General features: G+C 41.7%; 1 protein-coding gene across 1 annotated transcript; it reads left to right on the forward strand.

Annotated features, from left to right (window-relative positions):
* Positions 1 to 13396: 13396 nt before the first annotated feature.
* LOC115206741 (uncharacterized) lies at positions 13397 to 17465 on the forward strand. Its single transcript, XM_029773948.1, has 2 exons — positions 13397 to 14669; positions 16107 to 17465. Exon 2 carries the CDS (start codon positions 16299 to 16301, stop codon positions 17367 to 17369), a length of 1071 nt encoding a protein of 356 aa, XP_029629808.1. The 5' UTR covers positions 13397 to 14669; positions 16107 to 16298; the 3' UTR covers positions 17370 to 17465.
* The last annotated feature ends 1564 nt before the right edge of the window (positions 17466 to 19029 follow it).

Here is a 19029-nt window from a genome sequence, read left to right on the forward strand (position 1 = left end):
ATATGCTACGGACACGTCCCCACCAAACCTTCAAACATCCATAAAAACACTCATTCTTTATCCCACTGACATGGGACAGCAGTGGGGTGCTGAAACAGGGGTCCTGGGGGTGGTGATGGCCTTTAAAAGTATTTAAAACCGTTTGAAAAATTTCACCCCTGGTAACCCAAAAGTAAAACATAGTGCAATTTCTGAGAAGAAAAACATAGCCGATTTCCTGAGCAGTTTGAACATAGTCATTTTTCTGAGACTTTTTTGAAAAGCTATATAATTCCCTCTTGCTGTACCTCATTGAGTTGAGGCCGCAGGATGGTGCTCTAAGGGTGGGTATGAAGGTCCCTATACCCTTTATAAGTATTTAAAACCGTTTTTCAAATTTCACCCCTGGTAACCCAAAATAAAACCAGGTGCATATATGCTACGGACACGTCCCCACCAAACCTTCAAACATCCATAAAACACTCATTCTTTATCCCACTGACATGGGACAGCAGTGGGGTGCTGAAACAGGGGTCCTGGGGGTGGTGATGGCCTTTAAAAGTATTTAAAACCGTTTGAAAAATTTCACCCCTGGTAACCCAAAAGTAAAACATAGTGCAATTTCTGAGAAGAAAAACATAGCCGATTTCCTGAGCAGTTTGAACATAGTCATTTTTCTGAGACTTTTTTGAAAAGCTATATAATTCCCTCTTGCTGTACCTCATTGAGTTGAGGCCGCAGGATGGTGCTCTAAGGGTGGGTATGAAGGTCCCTATACCCTTTATAAGTATTTAAAACCGTTTTTCAAATTTCACCCCTGGTAACCCAAAATAAAACCAGGTGCATATATGCTACGGACACGTCCCCACCAAACCTTCAAACATCCATAAAACACTCATTCTTTATCCCACTGACATGGGACAGCAGTGGGGTGCTGAAACAGGGGTCCTGGGGGTGGTGATGGCCTTTAAAAGTATTTAAAACCGTTTGAAAAATTTCACCCCTGGTAACCCAAAAGTAAAACATAGTGCAATTTCTGAGAAGAAAAACATAGCCGATTTCCTGAGCAGTTTGAACATAGTCATTTTTCTGAGACTTTTTTGAAAAGCTATATAATTCCCTCTTGCTGTACCTCATTGAGTTGAGGCCGCAGGATGGTGCTCTAAGGGTGGGTATGAAGGTCCCTATACCCTTTATAAGTATTTAAAACCGTTTTTCAAATTTCACCCCTGGTAACCCAAAATAAAACCAGGTGCATATATGCTACGGACACGTCCCCACCAAACCTTCAAACATCCATAAAACACTCATTCTTTATCCCACTGACATGGGACAGCAGTGGGGTGCTGAAACAGGGGTCCTGGGGGTGGTGATGGCCTTTAAAAGTATTTAAAACCGTTTGAAAAATTTCACCCCTGGTAACCCAAAAGTAAAACATAGTGCAATTTCTGAGAAGAAAAACATAGCCGATTTCCTGAGCAGTTTGAACATAGTCATTTTTCTGAGACTTTTTTGAAAAGCTATATAATTCCCTCTTGCTGTACCTCATTGAGTTGAGGCCGCAGGATGGTGCTCTAAGGGTGGGTATGAAGGTCCCTATACCCTTTATAAGTATTTAAAACCGTTTTTCAAATTTCACCCCTGGTAACCCAAAATAAAACCAGGTGCATATATGCTACGGACACGTCCCCACCAAACCTTCAAACATCCATAAAACACTCATTCTTTATCCCACTGACATGGGACAGCAGTGGGGTGCTGAAACAGGGGTCCTGGGGGTGGTGATGGCCTTTAAAAGTATTTAAAACCGTTTGAAAAATTTCACCCCTGGTAACCCAAAAGTAAAACATAGTGCAATTTCTGAGAAGAAAAACATAGCCGATTTCCTGAGCAGTTTGAACATAGTCATTTTTCTGAGACTTTTTTGAAAAGCTATATAATTCCCTCTTGCTGTACCTCATTGAGTTGAGGCCGCAGGATGGTGCTCTAAGGGTGGGTATGAAGGTCCCTATACCCTTTATAAGTATTTAAAACCGTTTTTCAAATTTCACCCCTGGTAACCCAAAATAAAACCAGGTGCATATATGCTACGGACACGTCCCCACCAAACCTTCAAACATCCATAAAACACTCATTCTTTATCCCACTGACATGGGACAGCAGTGGGGTGCTGAAACAGGGGTCCTGGGGGTGGTGATGGCCTTTAAAAGTATTTAAAACCGTTTGAAAAATTTCACCCCTGGTAACCCAAAAGTAAAACATAGTGCAATTTCTGAGAAGAAAAACATAGCCGATTTCCTGAGCAGTTTGAACATAGTCATTTTTCTGAGACTTTTTTGAAAAGCTATATAATTCCCTCTTGCTGTACCTCATTGAGTTGAGGCCGCAGGATGGTGCTCTAAGGGTGGGTATGAAGGTCCCTATACCCTTTATAAGTATTTAAAACCGTTTTTCAAATTTCACCCCTGGTAACCCAAAATAAAACCAGGTGCATATATGCTACGGACACGTCCCCACCAAACCTTCAAACATCCATAAAACACTCATTCTTTATCCCACTGACATGGGACAGCAGTGGGGTGCTGAAACAGGGGTCCTGGGGGTGGTGATGGCCTTTAAAAGTATTTAAAACCGTTTGAAAAATTTCACCCCTGGTAACCCAAAAGTAAAACATAGTGCAATTTCTGAGAAGAAAAACATAGCCGATTTCCTGAGCAGTTTGAACATAGTCATTTTTCTGAGACTTTTTTGAAAAGCTATATAATTCCCTCTTGCTGTACCTCATTGAGTTGAGGCCGCAGGATGGTGCTCTAAGGGTGGGTATGAAGGTCCCTATACCCTTTATAAGTATTTAAAACCGTTTTTCAAATTTCACCCCTGGTAACCCAAAATAAAACCAGGTGCATATATGCTACGGACACGTCCCCACCAAACCTTCAAACATCCATAAAACACTCATTCTTTATCCCACTGACATGGGACAGCAGTGGGGTGCTGAAACAGGGGTCCTGGGGGTGGTGATGGCCTTTAAAAGTATTTAAAACCGTTTGAAAAATTTCACCCCTGGTAACCCAAAAGTAAAACATAGTGCAATTTCTGAGAAGAAAAACATAGCCGATTTCCTGAGCAGTTTGAACATAGTCATTTTTCTGAGACTTTTTTGAAAAGCTATATAATTCCCTCTTGCTGTACCTCATTGAGTTGAGGCCGCAGGATGGTGCTCTAAGGGTGGGTATGAAGGTCCCTATACCCTTTATAAGTATTTAAAACCGTTTTTCAAATTTCACCCCTGGTAACCCAAAATAAAACCAGGTGCATATATGCTACGGACACGTCCCCACCAAACCTTCAAACATCCATAAAACACTCATTCTTTATCCCACTGACATGGGACAGCAGTGGGGTGCTGAAACAGGGGTCCTGGGGGTGGTGATGGCCTTTAAAAGTATTTAAAACCGTTTGAAAAATTTCACCCCTGGTAACCCAAAAGTAAAACATAGTGCAATTTCTGAGAAGAAAAACATAGCCGATTTCCTGAGCAGTTTGAACATAGTCATTTTTCTGAGACTTTTTTGAAAAGCTATATAATTCCCTCTTGCTGTACCTCATTGAGTTGAGGCCGCAGGATGGTGCTCTAAGGGTGGGTATGAAGGTCCCTATACCCTTTATAAGTATTTAAAACCGTTTTTCAAATTTCACCCCTGGTAACCCAAAATAAAACCAGGTGCATATATGCTACGGACACGTCCCCACCAAACCTTCAAACATCCATAAAACACTCATTCTTTATCCCACTGACATGGGACAGCAGTGGGGTGCTGAAACAGGGGTCCTGGGGGTGGTGATGGCCTTTAAAAGTATTTAAAACCGTTTGAAAAATTTCACCCCTGGTAACCCAAAAGTAAAACATAGTGCAATTTCTGAGAAGAAAAACATAGCCGATTTCCTGAGCAGTTTGAACATAGTCATTTTTCTGAGACTTTTTTGAAAAGCTATATAATTCCCTCTTGCTGTACCTCATTGAGTTGAGGCCGCAGGATGGTGCTCTAAGGGTGGGTATGAAGGTCCCTATACCCTTTATAAGTATTTAAAACCGTTTTTCAAATTTCACCCCTGGTAACCCAAAATAAAACCAGGTGCATATATGCTACGGACACGTCCCCACCAAACCTTCAAACATCCATAAAACACTCATTCTTTATCCCACTGACATGGGACAGCAGTGGGGTGCTGAAACAGGGGTCCTGGGGGTGGTGATGGCCTTTAAAAGTATTTAAAACCGTTTGAAAAATTTCACCCCTGGTAACCCAAAAGTAAAACATAGTGCAATTTCTGAGAAGAAAAACATAGCCGATTTCCTGAGCAGTTTGAACATAGTCATTTTTCTGAGACTTTTTTGAAAAGCTATATAATTCCCTCTTGCTGTACCTCATTGAGTTGAGGCCGCAGGATGGTGCTCTAAGGGTGGGTATGAAGGTCCCTATACCCTTTATAAGTATTTAAAACCGTTTTTCAAATTTCACCCCTGGTAACCCAAAATAAAACCAGGTGCATATATGCTACGGACACGTCCCCACCAAACCTTCAAACATCCATAAAACACTCATTCTTTATCCCACTGACATGGGACAGCAGTGGGGTGCTGAAACAGGGGTCCTGGGGGTGGTGATGGCCTTTAAAAGTATTTAAAACCGTTTTAAAAATTTCACCCCTGGTAACCCAAAAGTAAAACATAGTGCAATTTCTGAGAAGAAAAACATAGCCGATTTCCTGAGCAGTTTGAACATAGTCATTTTTCTGAGACTTTTTTGAAAAGCTATATAATTCCCTCTTGCTGTACCTCATTGAGTTGAGGCCGCAGGATGGTGCTCTAAGGGTGGGTATGAAGGTCCCTATACCCTTTATAAGTATTTAAAACCGTTTTTCAAATTTCACCCCTGGTAACCCAAAATAAAACCAGGTGCATATATGCTACGGACACGTCCCCACCAAACCTTCAAACATCCATAAAACACTCATTCTTTATCCCACTGACATGGGACAGCAGTGGGGTGCTGAAACAGGGGTCCTGGGGGTGGTGATGGCCTTTAAAAGTATTTAAAACCGTTTGAAAAATTTCACCCCTGGTAACCCAAAAGTAAAACATAGTGCAATTTCTGAGAAGAAAAACATAGCCGATTTCCTGAGCAGTTTGAACATAGTCATTTTTCTGAGACTTTTTTGAAAAGCTATATAATTCCCTCTTGCTGTACCTCATTGAGTTGAGGCCGCAGGATGGTGCTCTAAGGGTGGGTATGAAGGTCCCTATACCCTTTATAAGTATTTAAAACCGTTTTTCAAATTTCACCCCTGGTAACCCAAAATAAAACCAGGTGCATATATGCTACGGACACGTCCCCACCAAACCTTCAAACATCCATAAAACACTCATTCTTTATCCCACTGACATGGGACAGCAGTGGGGTGCTGAAACAGGGGTCCTGGGGGTGGTGATGGCCTTTAAAAGTATTTAAAACCGTTTGAAAAATTTCACCCCTGGTAACCCAAAAGTAAAACATAGTGCAATTTCTGAGAAGAAAAACATAGCCGATTTCCTGAGCAGTTTGAACATAGTCATTTTTCTGAGACTTTTTTGAAAAGCTATATAATTCCCTCTTGCTGTACCTCATTGAGTTGAGGCCGCAGGATGGTGCTCTAAGGGTGGGTATGAAGGTCCCTATACCCTTTATAAGTATTTAAAACCGTTTTTCAAATTTCACCCCTGGTAACCCAAAATAAAACCAGGTGCATATATGCTACGGACACGTCCCCACCAAACCTTCAAACATCCATAAAACACTCATTCTTTATCCCACTGACATGGGACAGCAGTGGGGTGCTGAAACAGGGGTCCTGGGGGTGGTGATGGCCTTTAAAAGTATTTAAAACCGTTTGAAAAATTTCACCCCTGGTAACCCAAAAGTAAAACATAGTGCAATTTCTGAGAAGAAAAACATAGCCGATTTCCTGAGCAGTTTGAACATAGTCATTTTTCTGAGACTTTTTTGAAAAGCTATATAATTCCCTCTTGCTGTACCTCATTGAGTTGAGGCCGCAGGATGGTGCTCTAAGGGTGGGTATGAAGGTCCCTATACCCTTTATAAGTATTTAAAACCGTTTTTCAAATTTCACCCCTGGTAACCCAAAATAAAACCAGGTGCATATATGCTACGGACACGTCCCCACCAAACCTTCAAACATCCATAAAACACTCATTCTTTATCCCACTGACATGGGACAGCAGTGGGGTGCTGAAACAGGGGTCCTGGGGGTGGTGATGGCCTTTAAAAGTATTTAAAACCGTTTGAAAAATTTCACCCCTGGTAACCCAAAAGTAAAACATAGTGCAATTTCTGAGAAGAAAAACATAGCCGATTTCCTGAGCAGTTTGAACATAGTCATTTTTCTGAGACTTTTTTGAAAAGCTATATAATTCCCTCTTGCTGTACCTCATTGAGTTGAGGCCGCAGGATGGTGCTCTAAGGGTGGGTATGAAGGTCCCTATACCCTTTATAAGTATTTAAAACCGTTTTTCAAATTTCACCCCTGGTAACCCAAAATAAAACCAGGTGCATATATGCTACGGACACGTCCCCACCAAACCTTCAAACATCCATAAAACACTCATTCTTTATCCCACTGACATGGGACAGCAGTGGGGTGCTGAAACAGGGGTCCTGGGGGTGGTGATGGCCTTTAAAAGTATTTAAAACCGTTTGAAAAATTTCACCCCTGGTAACCCAAAAGTAAAACATAGTGCAATTTCTGAGAAGAAAAACATAGCCGATTTCCTGAGCAGTTTGAACATAGTCATTTTTCTGAGACTTTTTTGAAAAGCTATATAATTCCCTCTTGCTGTACCTCATTGAGTTGAGGCCGCAGGATGGTGCTCTAAGGGTGGGTATGAAGGTCCCTATACCCTTTATAAGTATTTAAAACCGTTTTTCAAATTTCACCCCTGGTAACCCAAAATAAAACCAGGTGCATATATGCTACGGACACGTCCCCACCAAACCTTCAAACATCCATAAAACACTCATTCTTTATCCCACTGACATGGGACAGCAGTGGGGTGCTGAAACAGGGGTCCTGGGGGTGGTGATGGCCTTTAAAAGTATTTAAAACCGTTTGAAAAATTTCACCCCTGGTAACCCAAAAGTAAAACATAGTGCAATTTCTGAGAAGAAAAACATAGCCGATTTCCTGAGCAGTTTGAACATAGTCATTTTTCTGAGACTTTTTTGAAAAGCTATATAATTCCCTCTTGCTGTACCTCATTGAGTTGAGGCCGCAGGATGGTGCTCTAAGGGTGGGTATGAAGGTCCCTATACCCTTTATAAGTATTTAAAACCGTTTTTCAAATTTCACCCCTGGTAACCCAAAATAAAACCAGGTGCATATATGCTACGGACACGTCCCCACCAAACCTTCAAACATCCATAAAACACTCATTCTTTATCCCACTGACATGGGACAGCAGTGGGGTGCTGAAACAGGGGTCCTGGGGGTGGTGATGGCCTTTAAAAGTATTTAAAACCGTTTGAAAAATTTCACCCCTGGTAACCCAAAAGTAAAACATAGTGCAATTTCTGAGAAGAAAAACATAGCCGATTTCCTGAGCAGTTTGAACATAGTCATTTTTCTGAGACTTTTTTGAAAAGCTATATAATTCCCTCTTGCTGTACCTCATTGAGTTGAGGCCGCAGGATGGTGCTCTAAGGGTGGGTATGAAGGTCCCTATACCCTTTATAAGTATTTAAAACCGTTTTTCAAATTTCACCCCTGGTAACCCAAAATAAAACCAGGTGCATATATGCTACGGACACGTCCCCACCAAACCTTCAAACATCCATAAAACACTCATTCTTTATCCCACTGACATGGGACAGCAGTGGGGTGCTGAAACAGGGGTCCTGGGGGTGGTGATGGCCTTTAAAAGTATTTAAAACCGTTTGAAAAATTTCACCCCTGGTAACCCAAAAGTAAAACATAGTGCAATTTCTGAGAAGAAAAACATAGCCGATTTCCTGAGCAGTTTGAACATAGTCATTTTTCTGAGACTTTTTTGAAAAGCTATATAATTCCCTCTTGCTGTACCTCATTGAGTTGAGGCCGCAGGATGGTGCTCTAAGGGTGGGTATGAAGGTCCCTATACCCTTTATAAGTATTTAAAACCGTTTTTTCAAATTTCACCCCTGGTAACCCAAAATAAAACCAGGTGCATATATGCTACGGACACGTCCCCACCAAACCTTCAAACATCCATAAAACACTCATTCTTTATCCCACTGACATGGGACAGCAGTGGGGTGCTGAAACAGGGGTCCTGGGGGTGGTGATGGCCTTTAAAAGTATTTAAAACCGTTTGAAAAATTTCACCCCTGGTAACCCAAAAGTAAAACATAGTGCAATTTCTGAGAAGAAAAACATAGCCGATTTCCTGAGCAGTTTGAACATAGTCATTTTTCTGAGACTTTTTTGAAAAGCTATATAATTCCCTCTTGCTGTACCTCATTGAGTTGAGGCCGCAGGATGGTGCTCTAAGGGTGGGTATGAAGGTCCCTATACCCTTTATAAGTATTTAAAACCGTTTTTCAAATTTCACCCCTGGTAACCCAAAATAAAACCAGGTGCATATATGCTACGGACACGTCCCCACCAAACCTTCAAACATCCATAAAACACTCATTCTTTATCCCACTGACATGGGACAGCAGTGGGGTGCTGAAACAGGGGTCCTGGGGGTGGTGATGGCCTTTAAAAGTATTTAAAACCGTTTGAAAAATTTCACCCCTGGTAACCCAAAAGTAAAACATAGTGCAATTTCTGAGAAGAAAAACATAGCCGATTTCCTGAGCAGTTTGAACATAGTCATTTTTCTGAGACTTTTTTGAAAAGCTATATAATTCCCTCTTGCTGTACCTCATTGAGTTGAGGCCGCAGGATGGTGCTCTAAGGGTGGGTATGAAGGTCCCTATACCCTTTATAAGTATTTAAAACCGTTTTTCAAATTTCACCCCTGGTAACCCCAAATAAAACCAGGTGCATATATGCTACGGACACGTCCCCACCAAACCTTCAAACATCCATAAAACACTCATTCTTTATCCCACTGACATGGGACAGCAGTGGGGTGCTGAAACAGGGGTCCTGGGGGTGGTGATGGCCTTTAAAAGTATTTAAAACCGTTTGAAAAATTTCACCCCTGGTAACCCAAAAGTAAAACATAGTGCAATTTCTGAGAAGAAAAACATAGCCGATTTCCTGAGCAGTTTGAACATAGTCATTTTTCTGAGACTTTTTTGAAAAGCTATATAATTCCCTCTTGCTGTACCTCATTGAGTTGAGGCCGCAGGATGGTGCTCTAAGGGTGGGTATGAAGGTCCCTATACCCTTTATAAGTATTTAAAACCGTTTTTCAAATTTCACCCCTGGTAACCCAAAATAAAACCAGGTGCATATATGCTACGGACACGTCCCCACCAAACCTTCAAACATCCATAAAACACTCATTCTTTATCCCACTGACATGGGACAGCAGTGGGGTGCTGAAACAGGGGTCCTGGGGGTGGTGATGGCCTTTAAAAGTATTTAAAACCGTTTGAAAAATTTCACCCCTGGTAACCCAAAAGTAAAACATAGTGCAATTTCTGAGAAGAAAAACATAGCCGATTTCCTGAGCAGTTTGAACATAGTCATTTTTCTGAGACTTTTTTGAAAAGCTATATAATTCCCTCTTGCTGTACCTCATTGAGTTGAGGCCGCAGGATGGTGCTCTAAGGGTGGGTATGAAGGTCCCTATACCCTTTATAAGTATTTAAAACCGTTTTTCAAATTTCACCCCTGGTAACCCAAAATAAAACCAGGTGCATATATGCTACGGACACGTCCCCACCAAACCTTCAAACATCCATAAAACACTCATTCTTTATCCCACTGACATGGGACAGCAGTGGGGTGCTGAAACAGGGGTCCTGGGGGTGGTGATGGCCTTTAAAAGTATTTAAAACCGTTTGAAAAATTTCACCCCTGGTAACCCAAAAGTAAAACATAGTGCAATTTCTGAGAAGAAAAACATAGCCGATTTCCTGAGCAGTTTGAACATAGTCATTTTTCTGAGACTTTTTTGAAAAGCTATATAATTCCCTCTTGCTGTACCTCATTGAGTTGAGGCCGCAGGATGGTGCTCTAAGGGTGGGTATGAAGGTCCCTATACCCTTTATAAGTATTTAAAACCGTTTTTCAAATTTCACCCCTGGTAACCCAAAATAAAACCAGGTGCATATATGCTACGGACACGTCCCCACCAAACCTTCAAACATCCATAAAACACTCATTCTTTATCCCACTGACATGGGACAGCAGTGGGGTGCTGAAACAGGGGTCCTGGGGGTGGTGATGGCCTTTAAAAGTATTTAAAACCGTTTGAAAAATTTCACCCCTGGTAACCCAAAAGTAAAACATAGTGCAATTTCTGAGAAGAAAAACATAGCCGATTTCCTGAGCAGTTTGAACATAGTCATTTTTCTGAGACTTTTTTGAAAAGCTATATAATTCCCTCTTGCTGTACCTCATTGAGTTGAGGCCGCAGGATGGTGCTCTAAGGGTGGGTATGAAGGTCCCTATACCCTTTATAAGTATTTAAAACCGTTTTTCAAATTTCACCCCTGGTAACCCAAAATAAAACCAGGTGCATATATGCTACGGACACGTCCCCACCAAACCTTCAAACATCCATAAAACACTCATTCTTTATCCCACTGACATGGGACAGCAGTGGGGTGCTGAAACAGGGGTCCTGGGGGTGGTGATGGCCTTTAAAAGTATTTAAAACCGTTTGAAAAATTTCACCCCTGGTAACCCAAAAGTAAAACATAGTGCAATTTCTGAGAAGAAAAACATAGCCGATTTCCTGAGCAGTTTGAACATAGTCATTTTTCTGAGACTTTTTTGAAAAGCTATATAATTCCCTCTTGCTGTACCTCATTGAGTTGAGGCCGCAGGATGGTGCTCTAAGGGTGGGTATGAAGGTCCCTATACCCTTTAAAAGTATTTAAAACCGTTTGAAAAATTTCACCCCTGGTAACCCAAAATAAAACCAGGTGCATATATGCTACGGACACGTCCCCACCAAACCTTCAAACATCCATAAAACACTCATTCTTTATCCCACTGACATGGGACAGCAGTGGGGTGCTGAAACAGGGGTCCTGGGGGGTGGGTGATGGCCTTTAAAAGTATTTAAAACCATTTTTAAAATTTAGACCTGGTAACCCAAAATAAAACCAGGTGCACGTTTGGACTTAGTCTCCTGAGCGAAATGAAAAGTGGGCACTCTGTAACTTTTTTGACCAAAATCTGACATTTTCAAATAATGATTAAAAATACTTCCTGAGGGGCTAGAGTTCCCAAATTTTGTCTCATACCCTCTCTCGTGATGGGTAACAATTAGCCCCTGTTTATAAAATCTTTCATGCATAGGAACTATTTTTTTCGGTTCCGGGAACTTTTTTTCGAAAACTTAAAACTCGATTTTCTATTAGAATTCTTTATGGAAAAACGGTTTAATTTATATGGAAATGTTCGTTTATATGTGCCCTTTCGTGCAAAAAAAACCCCGTCCGGATTGGAGTTGTACTTTTCGATTTATTCAAGTTTTAAAAGTTTTTTTTTTGGTCATTTTTTTCATACGGGAGATCGGGGGAAAAAAAACACGGTGTGAGTGACACAGTGAAGATCGGTAAATCCCGTAATACAGTCTTTACACAGTCATGCCCGGGTGGGGCAGACAGGTACCGGCGCGAAATCAGAAACCTGGGTTTTGACAACATGACTTCCATGGCCTAGAAGCTCAGGGATAGTGGCAAACTACTAGTCCGATATAATAAATGCGAAACGGACACTTCTGAGGGTTGCTTGTCCCTCGGAACCATGGTAGTTTGGTCCATATACCTTCGGCGACCGATTGATGGCTACTACTCAGGCCAAATAGGTAGAGCTTTACGGACACTTTTGAGGGTTGCTTGCCCCTCAGAACCATGGTTCCTTTGGTCCATATCCCTTCGGCGACCGATTGTGAGTTACTACTCAGGCCGAATAGGGAGAGCTTTATGGACTCTTTTGAGGGTTGTAAGTTATGCCTCTTACACTTATCCAACCAATAATGTGTGTATGTGAGAACAGTCATCCGGATATAGGTCGTATATCAGATCGGTGATCGTTCCTCCAAGTCAGAATAAAATATCCAAAGTCTATTATATGAATATACACCGAAATGGACTAGGTCTGATTCAGCTTACATATTCCTAGTCCAATGTTGTTGGATAAATCATTCTCCACACATGTTCATGAATGTGAGACTCTTTACCAGCAATATAAAACTTTTATTTACATTCACATAGATATAGGGTATACATCACCATTACACACTCTTCAGTCAATGGATAAGGTTCGTGTAACATGCTTGTACCATCAATATAAAACTTGTATTTACATTCACATAGATATAGGGTATACATCACTAGTTACATTACACACGCTTTTACTATGACAAAGGAAAGAGGTTCCTCACTCTGGCAACCCCATAAACATCCCTATTGGATAACTACATATACCATAGCAATGGCAGCAATTGGTTAGATAGACATTGCTAACACTGTCTTGTCATATCAGGCACCTTCTCCATCAAGGAAGCCACAGATAGCTGAACATTTGCAGCTCTGCGCTTTATCAGGGTCACAGACTCTTCGGAGAATCCAACAATTGTTGTTATCGGGGTTATTGTCATTTGTAATGGGTATGGATTCATTTTCAATGTCAGTTCCCAGTTCGCCTCACCTCCCAGAGTATCACCCCCAACCTGAAGTGTCTGAGATTCTTTGGTGATGTCCGTCAATGTTTCTCTTTGGGAGTCAGACAACCCTTCAGTGTTACATTTGACCTTTTCCACACCAACACTTGCTCCAAACACACCACCTGTCGCCTCTGCTTTCGCACCAAATTCATTACAGTGCTCTGTGGCAAAGTCCAGACTTGTCATTGCGTCCTTGTTACAGGTTGAAAATATATTGAATGAACTGTAATATCCACCCACTGTAGTAGAGCTCACAAATGCGTAACCCCAGTTTTGTAAAAAGTCATCGATGGTCTTGTAAGGATCTTGGTTAAGGGTGTGTATGTCTTGTTTGAGTGCACTACTGGGCGTGTAGGAGGACAACATCACAGTACCCACTTCGCATTTGTATGATGTAAGAGAGATTGCCACGTTGTCGCTATTCGAGACACTGCTCTCTACTGTGTTCTCCACAGCATCGATTTTGCTGAAAGACGCTTCTGCCGAAGCAGTCACTCCAACAAATGATCCAGATGCTCCCGCGTGTCCCGAAATGGAATCCTTTGAACCAGTATTGTCCTTTCGCGAGTATGTCCCAGAATTGCCTTGTTTATGATACTTGGTTTTCCTGACACACTTGATAGCCTTGTGGAACCTCACAGTCCCGGGTACAGTGAACTCATTTTGATTTTTGCATCTGTTCAAAAAAGTAGACAGTGGTATAGCCTCAATCTGTCCAAGGCCATGTGATGTTATGGAATGACCTAAGGGGAAAGTGTAGATAGAAACCGAAGCGTCGCAGTAAGCTGCCAAGCACCAGTCCACCACGGTAATGAGTGCACAGCTCAGTCCCAAAGGCAAGGTTATGACCATGATGAGGCATACGGTCTTTGGTAGTTTACAAATACACCGCATTATACGAGGTCCCTGTTGCTGTCCCTGTTGTTCACCATTGCTGATATAGGACTTTGTATGCGTAACTCCTTCTAGCTCGAGGCCTTCTGTGTCATTAACATCAGTGACCACTCCTTCTAGTTCGAGGCCTTCTGTCCCATTAACATCAGTGACCATTCCTTCGGTCCTAATCGTAAGGAAATTATAAAGGCATCTGAACACATTAAGTACATCTGGATATTGTACCGGGACTTGTTTTGTGCAGATCACAACCATGCCCACTACCACAGCCAAGACAGGAATCCCGCAAAGTAATAACATCGGGTTAAAAGTAGATGGCCGGTCCGGTCTAGGTCCACACTCAACATCATGAGTGTGGTTACCCAGGGAAATAGCAACATAATCTTTTTCACATGTGGAATGAGGAATGCATTGTAAACAAAAATCATAATTGGAACAATGGAAGCCTTTTTTACACCTACAGGTGTGTCTTTTAGTCAGATCATAATAATGTCGTATCTCAAAGTTTAGGTTGGGATCACAGTATGGTTGTAGACGACATATTCTTTCCCGGTTGTACGATGGCATATATTCGTCATTCTCACAAGGTGTACACTGGGGATCTTCACATGTTCCGCTGTCACCCAGCCTTGCCCCAGGTGGACACTTGCAACAATTGTCATTCAATCCACAGCCTTTGTTCGGGATAACAAGATACACCAGCACCAGTAATGTAAACATGACTGCGACATGGGTTGAAGAAAGAGACCAGCCTTTTTATAGCCTAGTTAAAGGTTTCACAACAATCCAACCATGGAGGACCCTTTCAACCAATATGTAAGCAGAAACCAAGTAAGTGTTGTCCAACCACTGTTAAACATATCTAAGTAGAAACGTCCAATAGCAGAGGATTCCCCCAACCACTGTTAACTTCTTGAGGCTACCTGGGACGTTAGCGTGCCACCTGTGGCGCACCCTATCAACAGCAGGTGCATTTCAAGAGCGGCAAATTTGAAACCAAATAAATGTACAAATTCAAATTTCTCAAACATACAACTAACTTACAGCCTTTGAAAGATAAACATCTTCTTAATCTAACCACGTTTACCGATTTCAAAAAGGTTTTACGGGGAAAGCATAAAGTTAGGTTATGTTAGGAGAGTACATTGACAATAGCGGTGTGCAATGCATTGTCGATTCAAAGACAGGCTTTACCAAAACCATACAATCAGCTAAAATTATGCACTAACCTTTTACAATCTCCATCAGATGACACTCCTAGGACATTTTGTTAGACAATGCATGCATTTTTAGTTCTATCAAGTTCATATTTATATCTAAAAACAGTGTTTTACTATGGCGTTGATGTTCAGGAAATCGTTTCCCTCCAATACCGGCAGTCAAGTCATGACGACAAAATAATTAATTAATATTAGAAAACATTGCTAAAATATTATATTGTCATTCAAAGAATTATAGATTTACATCTCTTGAACGCAATGGACTTGTCAGATTTTAAATTAACCTTACTGGGAAATCACACTTTGCAATAATCTGAGCACTGCGCCAGAAAAATACGCATAGCGATACAGACTAACCGCCATGTTGGAGGAATCTAAAATCGAAAATACTATATAAATAATCCATTACCTTTGATTCTCTTCATCAGATGTCACTTCCAAAGAGTCCCAGGTCCATAACGAATGTAGTTTTGTTCAAAAAAGCTCATCATTTATGTCGAAAAACCTCCGTGTTGTAGCGCATGATCTAAGCCAGCCGGACTTCACTTCACTTCAAGAACGGAAAAAATATATTTCCGTTCGTTCAAACATGTCAAACGTTGTATCGCATAAATCATTAGGGCCTTTTTTAACCAGAACATGAATAAAATTCAAGGCGGACCATTGGGTTTTCTTTTAAAACGTTTCGGAATGAGAGTACCCACCATCAAATCGCGCGCCAGGGTGAATGATGGACCATCACGTTCCATGGCTCTTATTCGGTCAGATCTCACTGTAGAACACTCAAAACACTTTGTAAAGGCTGGGGACATCTTGTGGAAGCAATAGGAAGTGCCAGAATTTACCTCACCCCCTTTGTTTTTCAATGGCATAGGCTCAAAGTCAATTCAACACATCAGGTATCCACTTCCTGTCAGAATCTGTCTCAGGGTTTTGCCTGCCAAATGAGTTCTGTTATACTCACAGACACCATTCAAACAGTTTTTGAAACTTTAGGGTGTTTTCTATCCATATATAATAAGTATATGCATATTGTAGTTACTGGGTAGGTGTAGGAGGCATTTAAAAATGGGCACATCTTTTTTCAAAAAGTCTCAATACTGCCCCCTATACCCTAACAGGTTAAACATATCTATGTAGAAACGTCCGATAACAGAGCATCCCCCCAACGAGAGCAATCCTATACCCAAGCCTCATGCCAGGGGATTTCCAGATACAGGGTGTGTGTATATATATGCAAGCTGTAACAACTCCCTCAGCATTCACATTCACAGAGGTCCTACTAAGTTGAAACCCAAACCATCGGGACAACCATGAACATAATCGTAATAGTAGTTCTTATTGCTACATACAAGGTCCTAGCCTCGACCAAGACCTACAATGTCCATTGTCTTAGTGGCTCAACCCTAAGGGTAGAGGCTCCTGACATAAACATGATTTCCAAATATAAGGACTATAAGGAAGTTGTCTGTGTTGCCTGCGGTGTGACGAACTGTAAAGAAACAAGACTGTTTGATAACTTCAAGAAGAAGAATGATGGTGACAGAATCGTGAATTTGGGTAATTTGGCTGGACTAAGTCTGAAGAATTACGGGTCAGATGAAATCGAAGTGTCCTACAAATGTCCTGGAGGAGATGTCAAGAAGGTTCTCTGTTACACCAGTTCTACCATGAAACAATGCCTGACTACTCAATGTGATGAATGCAAGAATTCAAAGAACTGTGAGGTCTATGTCGGAACCAAGAAGGTTAGTTCTGGTAGAGTATCTATAGCTAGAGGTACCTATCAAGTTGATACAAAGACCTCAAAAACCGAAAAACTTAAACAGTCCCTGGAAAAGATCAAGACATTTGTCACCTCTGACAAGGCCAAAGGGGTAGCATCGGCAATAGGCGCCACAGTGATCAACAACAAAGACAACATCCTCAAACTAGCCAAGGTTATTGGAGTTCCTGAAGACTCCATGAAGAACATGGATCAGATCATTCGACTGGGTAACTCCTTTTACACGAGAGATTTTGATGGGGGACTAAAGGCATTGGTTGAATTGACTGGTCGCCCACTGAGCAAAGAAGAAGAGGAAGAGATCGAGACCCATTTAGAGGACGGTGAGATCAACTACACAAATCTATTTAGGTACCTCGAGGCTGAAAAGGAGGACCTTGTGAGAGGCCAAGATCTACACCAGGACCACCCAGAGAAAAGTGTCCTCTTTTGGGAAAGTTATTGGTTGTATATAATTATCTGTGTTGCAGCTGTGTTGATTATCAGTGCAACTGCTTGTATGGTATGCTGTTGTGGCTCTTGTATGAGACAGAAATCCAATAGGATAGCAACTGTGTATCATCCACATGCGAACCTGGAAACATCCACAGCTTTTTAAATGTATACGTTTCTAACCACAGCTGTTAAATTGCTACCTTTTTAACAGGCTTATGTAACCTTTATTATGTAGTGAATGATAATGCACCTTGGATGGATATGGCAAGTGTACAATCAATGTTTTGTAGGTTTACATTGTTATGGTAATGCTATACGTTTCTCCAATATTAAATATACATGCAAAGACTACCGACTCTGGCCTTGGTGTGTTCAGCCCCATTTAGATAGCATAGCTCATCCTTAACAATGCAGATTGACCGTGTATCATCCAACCAGTAGTTATTCATCCCCATGAAGGAACATTATTACACGGTTTGTCTCAAATCAAACGGTGAGGTTGTCCTTGTACACACAGCTCAGTATCGACCGGACGACAACCATGTCTGCATCCAGGATCATTGAGCTCACCCAAGATGCCGAGGGTGTACCTTTAGAGGTCTCGACTCAGATGGAACTTATTGTAAACTGGACCAAGGTGAATGGATCGGGTACAACTCGGGTTCTACTTAACAGCACAGACACTGTGCGTCTGTGGTATCAGAAGCTCGACAGTGGGGCTGATATCAACAAACATTTCATAGAAATACACATCAATAAAATGGCTTCAGAAGACATGTTTCTGTTTGTAGAATCTTTTCATAAACCTGTTGTTTACCAATGTGAACCTCTAGATGGTACTGGTGGTAAAGTCCACCAAAGCGGTGAGTTCGGGGAACTCCAAGTTTCTACTTAAAACGCACTTCATACAGCAAGGGTTCACCTTTCCCACTGAGGACCATACATCCAAACAGGGCTCATGTATCCAACCAAATGTATCCAACCAAGGGTACTTCTACGAGAGAACATTCATACAACCATGGGTGAAGTATCATGCCATGATTCAGACTTTACCATATATATATTTATATATAGAGAGACATGCAGCTCAACACAGTTCCATTATTCACAACCTCTGGTCTGTAAAATGAATTGCCAGTTATTGAACAGTTACAAGGAGGACATAGCCGAGAGGCATCGGGGCTTCAGAAGTATCTCCGATCAGGTCCTGACAAAAGACCCCGAGGGTGAGAATCTACTCGGGTCTTTTCACAGTAAGAGCAATACAGTTACGATGATGCATAAGGTCATTGAACACTGCCTCAAGACCGAGGAAAGAGCCGAGAGATTCCTCAAGGTGTTATGTGAAACACATCCCTGCTTATACTATGACCTGCAAAACCACGGGCCACAGGGAAGTTTCGGTGGGTATAAACACATGTACAGTGAGCGTAAGGGTTGTAATGGTAAGGGCTGTAATGGATCGACACTTGCTCTTACACTAAATCACGTTCTGTGTATTTGTTTCAGTGAGGAAAGATCCTCCTGTCGTGACATTGACAGACAAGGTGCGCATGGCACTCGGTGATAAGGTCCATGATCTATGGTTGATGACCATGATACCCTTCTACAACCAGAGGATCACGTCTATCATGCCAGCGCTAGACGTACTGCACGTTTATGACCAACTGCTTCCCAAAGAATATGCAGAGTTCCGGGTAAACAGCAACGATTGCAAAGCTATGATTGTGCAACTGGAAGAGATGTGCTGGGACACTACCATCCCCGAGTCGTCCCGCAACTTCATCTCCTTGGTAGTGTCTTCATTTAACATGCATGTGTTT

This window comes from Salmo trutta, chromosome 13, assembly GCF_901001165.1.
Source record: "Salmo trutta chromosome 13, fSalTru1.1, whole genome shotgun sequence".
NCBI classification, from domain to species: domain Eukaryota; kingdom Metazoa; phylum Chordata; class Actinopteri; order Salmoniformes; family Salmonidae; genus Salmo; species Salmo trutta.

Bases quoted from the DNA above. Each gene is read 5' to 3' on its own strand.
- LOC115206741 (XM_029773948.1), top strand. From the start codon at position 16,299: ATGAACATAATCGTAATAGTAGTTCTTATTGCTACATACAAGGTCCTA.